General features: G+C 44.5%; 1 protein-coding gene across 1 annotated transcript in view; it reads left to right on the forward strand.

The window, feature by feature from the left end:
* Positions 1 to 792: 792 nt before the first annotated feature.
* UBTD2 (ubiquitin domain containing 2) overlaps positions 793 to 18,871 on the forward strand; it is a 69,023-nt gene continuing 50,944 nt past the window's right edge. Inside the window, exon 1 of the mRNA XM_077265782.1 lies at positions 793 to 1,023. Coding sequence (XP_077121897.1) covers positions 954 to 1,023 — 70 coding nt within the window. The 5' untranslated portion in view covers positions 793 to 953. The remainder of the gene's footprint in view (positions 1,024 to 18,871) is intronic.

The raw sequence follows: 18,871 nt of genomic DNA on the forward strand, positions 1-18,871 counted from the left end.
TACATGGGCTGTGGTATATACTAGGTCTCTGTGCTATACACTATGTGGGCTGTGCTACATACTACGTGGCTGGGCAATATACTACATTGCTGTGCTCTATACTACGTGGCCTGGGTTATATACTGCATGGGCAGTGTTATATACTACATATCTGTGCAATATATTACGTGGCTGTGCAATATACTACGTGGCTGTGCAATATATTACGTGGCTGGGCAATATACTACGTGTCTGTGCTATATACTACATCGCTGTGCTATATACTACGTGACCTGTGTTATATACTGCATGGGCTGAGCAATATACTACGTGGCTGTGGTATACATTACGTGGCTGGGCAATATACTATGTGGCCTGTGCAATATACTACGTGGCTGTGCAATATATTACGTGGCTGTGCAATATACTGCGTGGGCTGTGCAATATACTACGTAGGCTTTGCAATATACTACGTGGCTGGGCAATATACTACATGGCTGTGCTATATACTACGTGGCTGTGCTATATACTGCGTGGGCTGTGCTATATACTACGTGGCTGGGCAATATATTATGGCTGATGCGTTAGAATCGGGCCACCATCTAGTTAGTAATAAAGAGGCACAGACTGAGGGAAGCCGCTGACACGTTCTGTGAAGGCCAGAAACCCCTGGCTCAGGGATTTGCGGCGGACTCGGAGAGGTGCGCCATTATATAGGCACACGCCGGCTCCCGTCCTCCCGCACACAGCCAATGAGAGCGGCTGTATGGATTCCGCTCAGTGACGTCATCAGCACGGTACAAGGAGGCCGACAGGGAGGGGGCGTGGAGCTCAGTGACGTCAGAGGCGCGCTGCCGCGACGTTCTCTTCTTTCTTCCTCGTCCCCGGTTACGGTGACGCGCAGCGTGAGCGCGCCCGCCCGTGTGAAGGAGGCAAGAGGGAGATAACGGCAGAGGCTGCCCCCGCCGGCACCCATGGGAGGGTGTGTGGGCACTCACCACGACTCCTCGGGCAGCTTGAACGAGAACTCGGACGGGACCGGAGGTAAGGAAAGAAGGAAGGATGGTGGGGAAGAGGAGGAGAGAGAGGGGGAGGAGGGAGATGAAAAGAGATTCTCTGCTCTTTTGTCTGTTGCTGGCCCGGTGCAGATAATGCCCCCTGAGGGCACCCAGCGGGCCCCCCATGGGCCGAGTGGGGGTCTGCACTGGCAGCCGGTACACAGGGTAGCCCCCTGGTATCACACTGTCATTCTGGGATGGAGGCTGCTCACCAGGGACAATGGAGGTCCTCTACAACTCCTCCTGACAGGGCAGCGTCCCCTGGTGCCCCCTGGCCATAACCCTACACCATCCATGTGTACACGATTTACCCCAGGGAGAGCGCCGCCTGCTGTATGGATGGAGCCGAGCGCTCATTGTGCCCACAAGTTTCCCCTTAGGAAGTTAGATCGCCCCTGCGGGTCTGAGGGGTGTGTAGGCCGGCCTAGCAATGGGGGGCAGAAAGATACTGGTAGTCATAGAAGTTTTGTTGAGGCCCCAGATTCTTGGGCTTCGTTCCCACCATGAGTTTTTATTCTGCATATTTATTATTGGAGACATTCTAGTAACCTATGTCACTTAATGGGGGCAGAAAATCTGCAATAACAAAAAACCCTCATACAGGTGGGCTTCTCAGATCACTTTTACTTTCCCCTAATAATGCATTTGCAATTAAAGGGGTTTTCCCAAAATTGACACTTATCTAATCATAGGATAGGTGTAAAGTATATGCCTGCTAGGGGCTCCCTGCCGAGACCCCACTGGTTGAGAGCTGGTGTACCATGTCCCGCCTTTGAATGAAGTGCTGGTCCAGTGTTAAATGGCTGTTAACTGGTTTACTCTATAATTTTTATATTTCTCGATGCCAAGGTGACTCGACCACCTCTGCTGGCGTGGAGTGGTGGCCGAACCAAAAACCGTGCTTACAAGCTCTCTCCTAATTATGGTAGCTGCTGAGCTCTGCACTGAAGATGGCCACTGACGGACGTTGCTCCTCCAATGCTGCAGAGACGAGGCTGATTCATAGAGCAGCATAAGGGGAGCGTTGTACAGGACAGGAGCACCCCTCAGCAGCCAGAAAGGAGGCCTGGGAGCGCTTTGCTTTTTCTCCAGATGATAGGACAAACCTTTTAGGGTACGTGTCCACTTTCAGGATTGCATCAGTATTTGGTCAGGATTTTCCATCAGTATTTGTAAGCCAAAACCAGGAGTGGGTGATAAATGCTTAAGTGGAGCATATGTTTCTATTATACTTTTCCTCTAATTGTTCCACTCCTGGTTTTGGCTTACAAAAACTGATGAAAAATCCTGACCAAATCCTGATGCAATCCTGAACGTGGACACATACCCTTAAAGTCTATGATACTAACGCAGATAGGTTAGTGCTGCCTCGGACAGTCCCATAGACTTTACATGGCACATGGATGACTTTACATGGCACAGAGGCATGCATGACCGCCAATAGCCTCAAACAGGAGACTGATTGCATCACTGGTAGGGGTCAGGCCACGGTCACACTAGCAGTATTTGGTCAGTATTTCTCATCAGTATTTGTAAGCCAAAACCAGGAGGGGGTGATAAATGCAGAAGTGGTGATGTGTTTCTATTATACTTTTCCAATGAATATTCCTCTCCTGGCTTTGGCCTACAAGTACTGACCATGTGACCATGGCCTTATAGTAATGACTCACAATTTTGGAAGAGATTAAAAATGCCAACAGAAGTTTTATTGCTTGCCCCCCTTATTCCAGCTAGAAACAGAAGCATCAGTTCCCTATTAAGGCCGGGATCACACATACGTGAGATACGTCCGAGTCTCTCAGATGAAAACCCAGCTCTGGCGCCGGCACTCCGGAGCGAAGCGTGCGGCTCCATGCATTGCTATGCGGCTGCACGCTCCGGCTTACCTGCCTGATGTCCCTGGCGCCGTTCTTCCCCAGCACAGAGCAGTATCAGACCACTCCAGCCAGGGATTCAGCTGTCTCTGCTGATACAATGGGGTGGGACTTCCGAGGGCACTCTCATTGCCAGCTGGCTCCCCCAGTTAGGCAAAGGGGATCCTTCTGTCAATCAGAATGACCTCGGAAGTCCCGCCCCGTTGACAGAGCAGACTGGAAAGGAAGCCTCCGCTCTGTAAATTTGATGTCAGCGGAGCCTTCTGAATCCCCGGCAGGAGCGGACGGTGACCACTCTGTGCCTGGGAAGAACGGCGCCGTGCCCAATATTCAGGTAAGTTTCAATTACCTGTCTGTTAGTGGTTAGGAGCATTTTTATTATTTTTTGTAAAGTCCCAGATACCCCCTTTAAAATACACCTGATCCAGGATCATAATCACTAAAATAATGCTAAACAATTCACTTTTTAAATTCTGTGCTGCTGTTCCTAAGGGCCTGATGAAATGTAAGGTATATACAGTGTATGACTGCATGCTGTCGCTGGCTGTAATGATAACTATCTCTCGCAGGCGTTTCTGGATGTTCTCCCCATTGTATGCCAATTTCTGCCATATTTGGGGGAGTGCTGGGTGACCACAAATGTGGCTGTAATTACTGCTTCCATATTAGTTGTTGTTAGGATGTCCTAAAGTTCTGAAAGACAAGTCTGCAATCTTCATGTAGAGGTATATGGGTGAGGGAGGCAGATTTCTTCTTTCGAGAGTGTAGGGAGCTCGTCTAGGGTGCTCCTTCTAATGATGGCTGCGAATAGCCAAAATGTAGAGACCATTGTATACGGTTTGGTTATTAGAGACTGTCTCGAGAAAGTGCTGATGTCTGTCAGTCCATATTCTAGTCTAAGGGTTGGTGCCCACGCCATCTTTCAGACCCTGGTCTATCCGTATAATTTTTTTAAAAATGGAAGACACTGGAGGAAAACACCAGCTTTTTTTCTGACTTATTTTTGGACATCTTTTGGGGCAGCTTTGCAACTGGTCTTTCTTATTCCTTTCCATATATAACAGTGATGGATTCCAAGTAGAAGCTGCTAGATGAATGGACCAGTCACTTTTAGGCTACTTTCACACTAGCGTCGGGCTTGGCCCGTCGCGGTGCGTCGGGCCGAGGTTCCCGATGCTAGCGTTGTCTCCGCCGCACAACGGGGGCAGCGGATGCATTTTTCCAGCGCATCCGCTGCCCCATTGTGAGGTGCGGGGAGGTGGGGGCGGAGTTCCGGCCGCGCATGCGCGGTCGGAAAAAGCGGACCGTCGTGAGCAAAAAACGTTACATGTAGCATTTTTTGGTCCCGACGGTCCGCCACAACACGGCGCAACCGTCGCATGACGGTTGCGACGTGTGTCAATCCGTCGCAATACGTCGCTTAATGTAAGTCTATGGGGAAAAAACGCATCCTGCAAGCACTTTTGCAGGATGCGTTTTTTCGGCAAAACAATGCATTGTGGCGGATTGCAGTTAACGCTAGTGTGAAAGTAGCCTTAGCCATTGCATTGCATGTGTTCAATCCTTTTTGCATTTTTTTAGCACTTTTTCAGGCAGGTTCCATGCGTATTCCGCCTGAAAATGATTTTGAGTGCACATACTCTAAATGTTAATTTTTTTTGCTTTGTATACAGTATTTGTGGCCAAAAAATATTATTTTTCTCCTAAATTTTGTGACTTTCAGTCAAAGGCTCTTTCCATAGCTTAGAAGAGCGAGGGTCCCCAACCAGTAGCTCAAGAGCCACATGTGGCTCACAGAACCATTGATGTGTGACTTGTGGCTGTCTGCCAGCTTGGTGCTTTGGCATCTCTAGATGGTGACTTTTGTGTGTAGCCCTGCACAAAAGAGTGGATCTAATTGGAGACCCTGGAGCTTGGCATACTGCCTTGGTGTGATTTTAGTGGAAAAGCTTTCGCTGCTGTTATTATACCTGTATTGGGGGCTCTGGGTGTTACTACCATGAGTGGGGCCGGAGCTGGATGTGGCTCTCTGACCCTCTCTGAATTTGTCTCGCGCCTCTGTTTCATAGCTGAAAGTGGCTCCCAAGGTCAGGAGGTTGGGTACCTCTGGCTTACAGTAACCATTGTATTTTATTTTATAAATCTGCTTTTTTTTTCTCTGGACTGTTCATTTGCTCTCAAGAGTTGAAATCTGTGTTCCATTATAGATTTTCACTTTACTGAGAAAGCAAATTATAGTCACTGCCAGTTTTGGACTGGAGAACACTTGGCCCACTAGAGGTCTTGATTCTGAGGGCCAACCTTTTTTCAACTATCACTTTTTGGTATTTATACTTGGTTTTAACAATTCGAAATAAAGGGACTTGACATTTTATCAGAAACGTGGGGTCTTGTGAGCTGGATCAATCTTTACCTTCGTATTGCTGAGCTTTCGCAGTAGTGCCGATCACAGACTCTGGGACAGACTGAAGCTGCAGGAGGGTGAGCTGGTTCCTTTTTCTTTCATTGTATCTCCCAAGACACACACCTGTGTCCTAATATTGAATTAAAGAGATTGTCCACTGAACATGAACATGGTCTGACACCCATCACCCCTGCCGATCAGCTATAGTCGGCAGTGGCTGCTATCCAGAACTATACAGTTGCGAAACTGATTTGAATAGGAGGCAGATGTGCGGTACCCTACTGTGTCCACTATCAGAAGACAGAGCAGTTCTGCAATTGGGGAGCTTTGGCTGGCGGCTACTGACACTAAGAAAAGCTGATCGGCACGGGCGATGGATGTCAGACCCATACCGATCAGACATTGATGACCTACCCTAATCATGGGTCATTACTGATAAATTAATGGACAACCTCTTTAAGACTTTAGTTTGTCTGTGCACTGTTCCTGTCCTCAGGCTCTAGGCCATCTCCTGATCTCCAGTCCTTGAGTTACTTTTCTGCAGCTTCCAGTAAACCTGCTACCTGTTCTGGTGTTCATGACACCTTTAAACTTTCAGTTTGCCTCTGTATGTGGCTTCCAGGATGTCTCCTGTCTGCTTGCTTCTTCCAGATCTCCTTTAAGACTTTCAACTTGTCTCTAACTGTCTGACTGTGACTTGCAGTAACTCTGCTGTTTCCTGCTTGCTGCACCAACACCCGATCCATCTCACTTAGTGACCACACTTTATTTAACAAGCATTTGCTGCAGTTCCAGTTGTAACACAGCCCGTATCTGCTTCGTATGAAGCAAGCTCCGCTCTTGAGTCGGCTACACACCGCTGTTTGTAATCTTTGACAAAAATAAAATGCGGTCATCATTAGTGATGAGCAAGCGTACTTGATTGAGCATTGGGGTGCTCAGGTACACGTGTTACTTGATCAAGTATGGCAGGTGCTTTTGCACCGCCCCACGTGTTTTGGGGCTGGTAGACGGCTTAGGCCGGAGTCACACTACAGCGTAATACGGACGAGTGCAATGCAATAAAAAATCGCATAGCACTCGGCCCAATGTTAATCTATGGGGCAGCTCCTATTATCCGTTGTTTTCTTGGCTGTATTCAGGATCCGAGTGAAATCGCAGCATGCTGCGGTTGTCAGCGTATCTCGGCCCAGAATCGCCAATGCAAGTCAATGGGTGCGAGAAAAAAAGGGATTACACAAGGACCATCAGTGTGACTTGCGAGAAATACGCAGCGGTGTTCTATAGAAAAGCCGGTAATTCAGTGCGGTGTACAGTAAAATCACACTGACAGGATGGAATAGAACAGATAAAATTAATGTCTACACATAGTATAGGTGTGTATGTATATATATATATATATAATATGTATATGTATCTCGCTAGATAGCTTAAAATCCGGTAATTCAATTGCCGGCTCTTGCTGTCTCCTTGCTAAGCCGACATATGAGACATGGTTTACATACAGTAAATCATTTCATATCCCTTATTTTTTTACATATTCCTCACTACTAATGTTAGAAGTGTAAGTGTGCAAAATTTGGGGGCTCTAGCTGTTAAAATAAAGGGTTAAATCCCGGAAAAAACTGGCGTGGGCTCCCCTGCAATTTTCTCCGCCAGAGTGGGAAAGCCAGTGACTGATGGCAGATATTAATAGCCTAGGGAGGTACCATGGCTATTGCCCCCCCACCCCCCTGGCTAAAAACATCTGCCCCCAGCCACCCCAGAAAAGGCACATCTGTAAGATGCGCCTATTCTGGCACTTAGCCTCTCTCTTCCCACTCCCCTGTAGCGGTGGGATATGGGGTAATAAGGGGTTAATGTCACCTTGCTATTGTAAGGTGACATAAAGCCAGGTTAATAATGGAGAGGGTGTCGGTAAGGCACCTATCCATTATTAATCCTATATTAATTGTTAAAAAAACACATACATTATGAAAAAGTATTTTAATGAAATAAAGACACAGGGTGTTATGATATGTTTATTAAACGCTCAATCCAATTGAAGACCCTTGTCACCTGAAATAAAGTTAAAATAAAGAAACAACAATATCCCATAGCTCTCCGGAGCTCAGTCAAGTCCCACGATGTAAATCCATCAGAAGGGGTTAAATAATTTTACAAGCAGAAGCTCTGCTAATTCAGCCACCCCTGGCTGTAAAAACTGGGGAATGAATGGAAAGCAGGGGAACGTAGCAACCTAGACTTGCGGTGCTGCGCCCCCTGCTGGCATAACCTAGACATGTTTGCTGCCTATGAACTCGTAATGACCTGGAGAATCATAATGGCAGGTCAGTTTTAGCATTTAGTGAACCTAGCAAAAAAAGCCAAACAAAAAAACAAATGTGGGATTGCACTTTTTTTGCAATTTCACCGCACTTGGAATTTTTTTCACGTTTTCTAGTACATGACATGGTAAAACCAATGGTGTCGTTTCAAAGGCACAACTCGTCCCGCAAAAAACAAGCCCTCACATGGCCATATTGACGGAAAAATAAAAGTTATGGCTCTGGGAAGAAGGGGAGCGAAAAACAAAAACGCAAAACCTGAACCCAATTGAGATGGTTTGGGGTGAGCTGGACCGCAGAGTGAAGGCAAAAGGGCCAACAAGTGCTAAGCATATCTGGGAACTCCTTCAAGATTGTTGGAAGACCATTCCCGATGACTACCTCTTGAAGCTCATCAAGAGAATGCCAAGAGTGTGCAAAGCAGTCATCAAAACAAAAGGTGGCTACTTTGAAGAACCTAGAATATAAGACATAATTTCAGTTGTTTCACACTTTTTTGTTAAGTATATAATTCCACATGTGTTAATTAATAGTTTTGATGTCTTCAGTGTGAATGTACAATTTTCATAGTCATGAAAATACAGAAAAATATTTAAATAAGAATGTGTGTCCAAACTTTTGGTCTGTACTGTATATATATGTGTGTGTGCGTCTAAGAAATATGAAAGACACACAAGTTCAAATCACCCCCTCTTGCCCCATTAAAAAATACACATTTGTCATCGCTGCTTTACTAAAAGACTGTAATATCAAAATTTAAAATGAACTTAATCTGATCGGTAAAAGGCGTAATGAGAAAACATTTTTAAATGCCCGAACTACGTCTTGTTTTGTTTTTTTTTGTCACCGCAACATTGCAATAAAATGTAGTAAGAGGCGATTAAAACGTCAGATCTACCCCAAAAGGGTATCACTAAAAACACAATCTCAGGGCACAAAAAAGAAGCCTTCACTTAGCCCTATATCCCAAAAATTGTAAACATTACGTGTCTCAGAAAATGTCGACAAAAAAAGTGTTGTTTTTTTTTAATACAAATTTCAGAATTTTTTTTTCACTACTTAAATAAAAAAAAAAACAAAAAAAACAACTATGGTACCTATGTAATTCTACTGACCTGAAGATAGTGAGGTCAGTTTCACTGTATAGTGAACACGGTTAATAAATATTTGTCAAATTGCACTTTTTTATGCAATTGTACCACATCTGGATTTTTTTCCCTGCTTTACATTGCATCATATGATAAAATGTCATTCAAAAGTACAACTTTTCCTGCAAAAAACAAGCCCTCATTTGGTTTTGTCCAGAAAAATGAAAAGTTATGGCTCTTAGAAGGGGAGGAAAATGAAAAAAATGGAGAGGGTGACTCTAACCTGCTGTAAGGCATTGCCTGGACTCCATATCTAGTGGTATGACAGCTTGTAGACCTCCTGCTGATCTCTGCTCCAGCACCACCCTTGTGGAACTTCCTTCATCTGTTTTATGCCCCCTTTTCAGTTTGTAGCTGCAATTCACACTGGGCTTTAAGCATGACTTGTCCACTGGAATAACTAAAATGGACATGGATATCCCCAGCTGTCCACAGCATGTAAGGGTAGATGGGCTGGGTAAAATTGAACAAAATGTGTACTACACAAATGCGTAGTGGTGTGTTCCTCAGAACGTGCGTGCAAGAAAGATTAATGAACGTGACAGCGAAAAAAAAAAATGCAAATTGTGATTTTAAATCTTGTGTTGCATCTGCTTCATAAAAATGCTGGTATCAAACAACTTACTACCTCCCTAGATAAATACATGAAAGGGTATAATTTACAAAAAATACATTTATGGGGGATTTCTGTTGCTCTTGAACCACAGGGGCTCTTGCAAATATGACAATTTATTCCAAATAGAGCCAAATTTATGTTACAAAATTCAAATTGTACCTCTTCTATTCCGTGCCAAACAGTTTGTCCAAACAGAACTTTTTGACTACATATGGCGTATTGCCGCGCTTGTCAGAAAGTGGGCAACAAACTGTGGGGTCTAGTTTATGGTGTTACCTCTTGCAAAAGTGAGAAATCTGGGGCTAAAGCAAGATCTTTGTGAAAGAAAAATGAACTTTTTCAATATGACGACCTAATGTCATCAAATTCTTTTTAGTGCCTGGGGGATCAAAATGCTCACTATATGCCTGCAGAAAATCATTGAAGGATGTAGTTTTCAAAATTGGTTCACTTGTGGGGGGTTTCTGTTGTTTAGGCACCTTAGGTGCCCTGCAAATGCGACATGGTGCCCACTATCTTTCTGCCAAATTTGTGTCCCAAAATTCAAATATTGCTCCTTCCATTCCGAGCCCTGCCATTTATCCAAACAGACATTTTTGACTACATGTGGGATATCGCCGTGCTCATAATAAAGTGGGTAACAAACTGGGGGGTCCACTTTTTGCTGTTTCCTCTTGCCAAAGTGAGAAATCTGGGGTCTAAAGCAAGATTTGATGTAAAATTTTATTTTTCATTCCACTTTGCATTAATTCCTGTGTACCACCTGAAGAAGGGTTAACAAATTCCCGACAGCAGTTCTGAAGTAATTTGAGGGGTGCGTTTTTTTTTTTTAAAATACTTCCCTTTTGGGGATATATAGGCCCATCAAAGTCCATTTAAATCTGAATAAGTCCCTAAAGAGACAGGTTTTGTTAATTTGTTGAAAAAATTTGAAATTACTGCTAAACTTTTAACCCCTCTAACATCCTAACAAACAAACAAAAAAGTTTAAAAAATTATGCATGTCTAGTAAACAAATGAGAAATCTTATTTATGAATTATTTTGTGTAATATAACTATCTGATGTAAAAGGATAAAAATTTTGAAGTCTGAAAATTACGAAATTTTCACTTTTGTTTTTTTTTTTAGTAGAAATTTCAATATTTTCCTAAATATACGCAAATCAGATCGTCCAATATTTATCACTAACATGAAGTACTGTCACGAAAAAACATTCTCCGAATCAGTAGGATGCGCTGAAAAGTTCTAGCGTTACTACCTCCAAGTAACACTGGTCAGATGTCTCAAATTTGACTTGGTCATTAAGGTCAAAATGGTCATTAACCCCTTCCCGACCTTTGACGCCACGTAGGCATCATGAAAGTTGGTGCCAATCCGACCTGTGACGCCTATGTGGCGTCATGGAATGATCGCGTCCCTGCAGATCGGGTGAAAGGGTTAACTCCAATTTCACCCGATCTGCAGGGACAGGGGGAGTGGTACCACCCCCCTGTGGCTACGATTGCTCTGATTGGCTGTTTCACTTTCAACAGCCAATCAGAGCGATTTGTAATATTTCACCTATAAAAATGGTGAAATATTACAATCCAGCCATGGCTGATGCTGCAATAGCATCTGTCATGGCTGGAGACCCCGATCTGCCACCGATCGCCTCCCCAGTCGTCCTTTCTGCCCCGTCCTCCTGTCCACTCCCCTCCGTCCTCCTGTCCGCTCCCCCGTCCTCCTGTCCGCTCCCCCCCGTGCTCAGATTCCCCCCCCCCCCGTGTTCCGATCCCACCCCCCCATACTTACCGAGCTCCGATGTCCCTCCCGGTGTCCATCCGTCTTCTCCATGGGCGCCGCCATCTTGGAAAATGGCAGGAGCATGCGTAGTGTGCCCGCCGAATCTGCCGGCCGGCAGATTCGTTCCCTGTACATTTTGGTCGCTGTGATAGACCCTATCACAGCGATCAAAATAAAAAAATAGTAAATAAACCCCCCCTTTATCACCCCCATAGGTAGGGACAATAATAAAATACAGAAAATATAATTATTTTTGTTTTTCCATTAGGGGTAGGGTTAGGGTTAGGGTTGCACTTAAGGTTATGGTTGCACTTAGGGTTAGGGTTGCACTTAGGGTTAGGGTTGCACTTGGGGTTAGGGTTGCACTTGGGGTTAGGGTTGCACTTGGGGTTAGGGTTGCACTTGGGGTTAGGGTTGCACTTGGGGTTAGGGTTGCACTTAGGGTTAGGGTTGCACTTTGGGTTAGGGTTGCACTTTGGGTTAGGGTTGCACTTTGGGTTAGGGTTGCACTTTGGGTTAGGGTTGCACTTTGGGTTAGGGTTGCACTTTGGGTTAGGGTTGCACTTTGGGTTAGGGTTGCACTTTGGGTTAGGGTTGCACTTTGGGTTAGGGTTGCACTTTGGGTTAGGGTTGCACTTTGGGTTAGGGTTGCACTTTGGGTTAGGGTTGCACTTTGGGTTAGGGTTGCACTTTGGGTTAGGGTTGCACTTTGGGTTAGGGTTGCACTTTGGGTTAGGGTTGCACTTTGGGTTAGGGTTGCACTTTGGGCTAGGGTTGCACTTTGGGCTAGGGTTGCACTTTGGGCTAGGGTTGCACTTTGGGCTAGGGTTGCACTTTGGGCTAGGGTTGCACTTAGGGCTAGGGTTGCACTTAGGGCTAGGGTTGCACTTAGGGCTAGGGTTGCACTTAGGGCTAGGGTTGCACTTAGGGCTAGGGTTGCACTTAGGGCTAGGGTTGCACTTAGGGCTAGGGTTGCACTTAGGGCTAGGGTTGCACTTAGGGCTAGGGTTGCACTTAGGGCTAGGGTTGCACTTAGGGCTAGGGTTGCACTTAGGGCTAGGGTTGCACTTAGGGCTAGGGTTGCACTTAGGGCTAGGGTTGCACTTAGGGCTAGGGTTGCACTTAGGGCTAGGGTTGCACTTAGGGCTAGGGTTGCACTTAGGGCTAGGGTTGCACTTAGGGCTAGGGTTGCACTTAGGGCTAGGGTTGCACTTAGGGCTAGGGTTGCACTTAGGGCTAGGGTTGCACTTAGGGCTAGGGTTGCACTTAGGGCTAGGGTTGCACTTAGGGCTAGGGTTGCACTTAGGGCTAGGGTTGCACTTAGGGCTAGGGTTGCACTTAGGGCTAGGGTTGCACTTAGGGCTAGGGTTGCACTTAGGGCTAGGGTTGCACTTAGGGCTAGGGTTGCACTTAGGGCTAGGGTTGCACTTAGGGCTAGGGTTGCACTTAGGGCTAGGGTTGCACTTAGGGCTAGGGTTGCACTTAGGGCTAGGGTTGCACTTAGGGCTAGGGTTGCACTTAGGGCTAGGGTTGCACTTAGGGCTAGGGTTGCACTTAGGGCTAGGGTTGCACTTAGGGCTAGGGTTGCACTTAGGGCTAGGGTTGCACTTAGGGCTAGGGTTGCACTTAGGGCTAGGGTTAGAATTAGGGTTAGGGTTAGAATTAGGGTTAGGGTTAGAATTAGGCTATGTGCACACGGTGCGGATTTCGCTGCGGATCCGCAGCGGATTGGTCGCTGCGGATTTGTAGCAGTTTTCCATCACGTTTACAGTACCATGTAAACCTATGCGAAAACCAAATCCACTGTGCCCATGGTGTGGAAAATACAGCACGGAAACGCTGCGTTGTATTTTCTGCAGCATGTCAATTCTTTGTGCGGATTCCGCAGCGTTTTACACCTGCTCCATAATAGGAATCCGCAGGTGAAATCCACACAAAAACCACTGGAAATCCGCGGTAAATCCGCAGGTAAAGCGCAGTGCTTTTTACCTGAAGATTTTTCAAAAACGGTAAGGAAAAATCCACACACAAATCCGCAACGTGAGCACATAGCCTTAGGGTTAGGGTTGGAATTAGGGTTAAGACTAGGGTTAGGGGTGTGTTGGGGTTAGGATTGTGGTTAGGGTTGGGATTAGGGTTTGGGGTGTGTTGGGGTTAGTGTTGGAGTTAGAATTGAGGGGTTTCCACTGTTTAGGCACATCAGGGGGTCTCCAAACGCGACATGGCGCCACCATTGATTCCAGCCAATCTTGCGTTGAAAAAGTCAAATGGTGCTCTCTCCCTTCCGAGCCCCGGCATGTGCCCAAACAGTGGTTTACCCCCACATATGGGGTATCAGCGTACTCAGGAGAAACTGGACAACAACTCTTGGGGTCAAATTTCTCCTGTTACCCTTGGGAAAATAAAAAATTCTGGGCTAAAAAATTATTTTTGAGGAAAGAAAACGTATTTATTATTTTCACGGCTCTGCGTTATAAACTTCTGTGAAGCACTTGGGGGTTCAAAGTGCTCACCACACATCTAGATAAGTTCCTTTGGAGGGTCTAGTTTCCAAAATGGGGTCACTTGTGGGGGGTTTCTACGGTTTAGGCACATCAGGGGCTCTGCAAACGCAACGTGACGCCCGCAGAGTATTCCATCAAAGTCTGCATTTCAAAACGTCCCTACTTCCCTTCCGAACCCTGACGTGTGCCCAAACAGTGGTTTACCCCCACATATGGGGTATCGGCTTACTCAGGAGAAACTGGACAACAAATTTTGGGGTCAAATTTCTCCTGTTACCCTTGGGAAAATAAAAAATTGCGGGCTAAAAAATCATTTTTGACAAAAGAAAAATTATTTTTTATTTTCATGGCTCTGCGTTATAAACTTCTGTGAAGCATTTGGGGGTTCAAAGTGCTCACCACACATCTAGATTAGTTCCTTGGGAGGTCTAGTTTCCAAAATGGGGTCACTTGTGGGGGAGCTCCAATGTTTAGGCACACAGGGGCTCTCCAAACGCGACATGGTGTCCGCTAACGATTGGAGCTAATTTTCCATTCAAAAAGTCAAATGGCGCGCCTTCCCTTCCGAGCCTTGCCGTGTGCCCAAACAGTGGTTTACCCCCACATATGAGGTATCCGCGTACTCAGGAGAAATTGGACAACAACTTTCGTGGTCCAGTTTCTCCTTTTACCCTTGGGAAAATAAGAAAATTGTTGCTAAAAGATCATTTTTGTGACTAAAAAGTTAAATGTTCATTTTTTCCTTCCATGTTGCTTCTGCTGCTGTGAAACGCCTGAAGGGTTAATAAACTTCTTGAATGTGGTTTTGAGCACCTTGAGGGGTGCAGTTTTTAGAATGGTCACTTTTGGGTATTTTCAGCCATATAGAACCCTCAAACTGACTTCAAATGTGAGGTGGTCCCTAAAAAAAAATGGTTTTGTAAATTTTGTTGTAAAAATGAGAAATCACTGGTCAAATTTTAACCCTTATAACTTCCTAGCAAAAAAAAAAATTTGTTTCCAAAATTGTGCTGATGTAAAGTAGACATGTGGGAAATGTTATTTATTAACTATTTTGTGTCACATAACTCTGGTTTAACAGAATAAAAATTCAAAATGTGAAAATTTGCTAAATTTTCTAAATTTTCGCCAAATTTCCGTTTTTTTCACAAATAAACTCAGAAATTATCGACCTAAATTTACCACTAACATGAAGCCCAATATGTCACGAAAATACAATCAGAATCGCTAGGATCCGTTGAAGCGTTCCTGAGTTATTACCTCATAAAGGGACACTGGTCAGAATTGCAAAAAATGGCGAGGTCATTAAGGTCAAAATAGGCTGGGTCATGAAGGGGTTAAGGTCAAAATAGTCACTAAGGGGTTAAAGGCACCACTCCAGGGCTTATTTTTTATTTCAATGCTGGAGTGATATTACTAATGTACGTTCTCCAAACCTTAGTATTAAACTTGCCAGACGCTTTCTTCTGCTCTCCCCAGTGCCTCTCCTGTGGAACCTCTGACTGACCATGAGTCAAAGGTAAAGGCCCCGTCTCACATAGCGAGATCGCTAGCGAGATCGCTGCTGAGTCACTAGTTTTGTGACGCAACAGCGACCTCAGTAGCGATCTCGCTATGTGTGACACGTACCAGCGATCAGGCCCCTGCTGTGAGATCGCTGGTCGTGTCGGAATGGCCTGGACCTTTTTTTGGTCGTTGAGGTCCCGCTGACATAGCTGAATCGGTGTGTGTGACACCGATCCAGCGATGTCTTCACTGGTAACCAGGGTAAACATCGGGTTACTAAGCGCAGGGCCGCGCTTAGTAACCCGATGTTTACCCTGGTTACCAGTGTAAATGTAAAAAAAAACAAACAGTACATACTTACCATCTGATGTCCGTCAGGTCCCTTGCCGTCTGCTTCCTGCTCTGACTGACTGCCGGCCGGAAAGTGAGAGCAGATTACAGCAGTGACGTCACCGCTGCGCTCTGCTCTCACTGTACGGCGGCTCAGTCAGAGCAGGAAGCAGACGGCAAGGGACACCGAAAGGCGAGTATGTACTGTTTGTTTTTTTTGGTAACCAGGGTAAACATCGGGTTACTAAGCGCGGCCCTGCGCTTAGTAACCCGATGTTTACCCTGGTTACCCGGGTGCTGCAGGGGGACTTCGGCATCGTTGAAGACAGTTTCAACGATGCCGAAGTCGTTCCCCTGATCGTTGGTCGCTGGAGAGAGCGGTCTGTGTGACAGCTCCCCAGCGACCACACAGCGACTTACCAACGATCACGGCCAGGTCGTATCGCTGGTCGTGATCGTTGGTAAATCGCTATGTGAGACGGGGCCTTAACAGTCACAAAGTCTTAATGGAAGTCTCTGAGAAACTTGTTCTGGCCTCATTCTGGCTCTCATAGACTTACCTTGAGTAGTGACTTCTGGTCCACTTAGCAAACACTGAGGCAGCCATCAGGTCACAACCTGCAGAAAAAGATCGGACAGATTAAGACCACACTCACACGTTCAGTACTTTACCTCAGTATGTGTAAGCCAAAACCAGGAGAGGAACAATCAGAGGAAAAGTATAATAGAGACACGTCACCACTTCTGTATTTATCACCCCCTCCTGGTTTTGGCTTACACATTCTGAGGTAAAATACTGAACTTGTGAACGTGGCTTTACACAGCGGCTGGTAAGTACAGGGGCTTCTCACAAAATTAGAAATCATGAAAAATCTAATTTATGTCAGTTCTTCAATGTAAAAAGTGAAACTCGTATACTACATAGTCGTTACAAACAGAGTGATCTATTTCAAGTGTTGAAGTGTTAATGTTGATGATTATGTAATGCTTTTATTGAAAATTGGTCCACGCTCTCCTCAGCACCTTCAGTAGTCAGAAATACGTCCTATATTTGTGGGTAAAACTGCACGTAATAAATGGCCTTCAGACGGTTAAGTGGCGGCAGCAAGTAAAGTACTCTACATTAACTTGTCCATCCACTCATATTATTACTAAGGATACTACAGTATTTTTATCTAGCATTAATGCAATGGTTATTGATTGCAGAATAAAGAGGTCATATTTTTGCATGATGCAAAAATTATTGCAATTATTAAGACTACGTTCACATTCTGCTTGCCTGTTCCATTTTAGCCCTCTTTCAGTATTTGGTCAGTATTTTACCTCAGAATGTGTAAGCCAAAACCAGGAGTGGGTGATAAATACAGAAGTGGTGATGTTTCTATACTTTTCCTCTCTGTCCCACTCCTGGTTTTGGCTTACACATACTGAGGTAAAATACTGATGTAACATGCTGAACTTCTCCTTAGGAACAGGCATGTGCCAATGTGATCAGTTGCATCAATTATTCAAATTGAAGCAGAGAGGTTCCATTGATAATTCCAATGTCCATTTTGTTTCAATTTTTTACAACAGAAGTCGTTCTGAATGCATGACTTCAACAAAGAACTGAAGGACCTCTATAGTGGTGGGATGTACTAAGTCTGTATAAGCTATCATAAGAAAAACCCCATTAAAGACTGATAAAGTTATACCTTTATTAATTAATCACATGAAAAGGGACAAGTAACATATAGTAACACACACCATACAAAAGTGCACACTACTTCCACCCTATAGATGATCCCTGACCTGTAACCTACCTGCCTGCGGAGGTTGGCATCCTATAAAGAAATATATAAGAATGGCGCCCCCGCTCAAAGATGGCTGACCCTACTGTCCTAGATAACCCTCATCACAAGTCACGGATACACAACTTTCACGTGCTCAGGGGACCCAGAGACAGTCAGAAAAAGGAAAAATAGGTGTATACAAGGTCAGTGAAAAAGTGACAATCTTGCAAGATGATTGAAACCACTTAACAGAGAGTTAATGTTGACAAACCCCTCTGTACTAAACCTGCGCTGTGCCCTGCCTATACAGCGGAGGTTGGCACCCTAGTGGTCAGCGGATATGGCGCCCCCGCTCCACAATACACGCCCTGATACACTCTTAACCCAGGGGTTTAGCAATAATGGTATGTGGAAGCCGAGGGTAAGTAAGTGCTATTCTATGGCTGGCTGTAAATTCATGTTGCTATGATATACACCAAACCTCAATCCTTCAGTGGGATATCCGATACAGCATGATAACAAAGAAATAGCCAAAAATGTGAACGAAAATTATGTCCTCCAGTAGAATATCAGATATAGCATAATAACAATTAAATAGCCAGGGGGGTACTTATTATTCAGATGTCATGTGACCTCTACACATTTCACCACACGGCTCATCAGGAGGTTAGATGGATGAATATTGCCCCAGGTGTTTGGCGCTTTCACAGTAGGGAAATATCTCCAATGATAAAAAATGATTTAATTAAAATATTTTTGGCTGCGAACACCTTTTGTCAAATGGCACCATTGCCATTTTATGTGCCAAATTCTTCAAAACTAAATGAATCTTTATTTTTGTCTTCAACCTTTTTGCAGCTTTTTTTGTGCAATAAGTCAGGTTTCCAAAATTGTCCAAAAATTGCGCTAACATTTTCTGGCATAGATAAAATCACTTCAGAGGAGAACTCAATCAAGGGAACACATATGGAAACTCTAAACTTTGCATGTTTTTTTGCTTTGTCATCGGGGGTTAACAAATAATAATAATAATAATAATTAATAATTTAAAAAAAAAAAGACTTTAACAAAGGGGAAAATTTAAGAGTGTCACGGATGAAAAACATAAGATGTTCTTAAGTGGAGATAAAATCTATCAGTAAGATAATTACAATTTTTTTTCCTCCTACTGTTTTTTTTTATGCAAAGTATTGAAACAAGTGACCATTTAACTCCATCAGAAAGCGTAGAAGAAGGCTGCATGAAGCAATACATATTATTCTTACAAATTTTAGAATTGTCATCGGATTAGTGACTTGGAAGGTGCAAGACAAACTGAAAATTGATGTAGAAAGCATTTAACGAATTCTAAAGTAAATCTAGGAACAACTCTGCCAAAGTAGCTGACACACAGGTCTTTCATCGGTGCAGAACATCAAATATTAATTGCAAGGTAGAGACTTGGGTGCAATTATTAATTTAGCATGACTAGCTGATTAGGGAGTTCTTCCTACGTGAATAATTCTACAACAGCCCAAATATATATTAAGCTTTTAGAACTAGATATCTTCAAAAAGCATATGACCATGTCA

Source organism: Ranitomeya variabilis, chromosome 5, assembly GCF_051348905.1.
Source record: "Ranitomeya variabilis isolate aRanVar5 chromosome 5, aRanVar5.hap1, whole genome shotgun sequence".
Lineage (NCBI taxonomy): Eukaryota > Metazoa > Chordata > Amphibia > Anura > Dendrobatidae > Ranitomeya > Ranitomeya variabilis.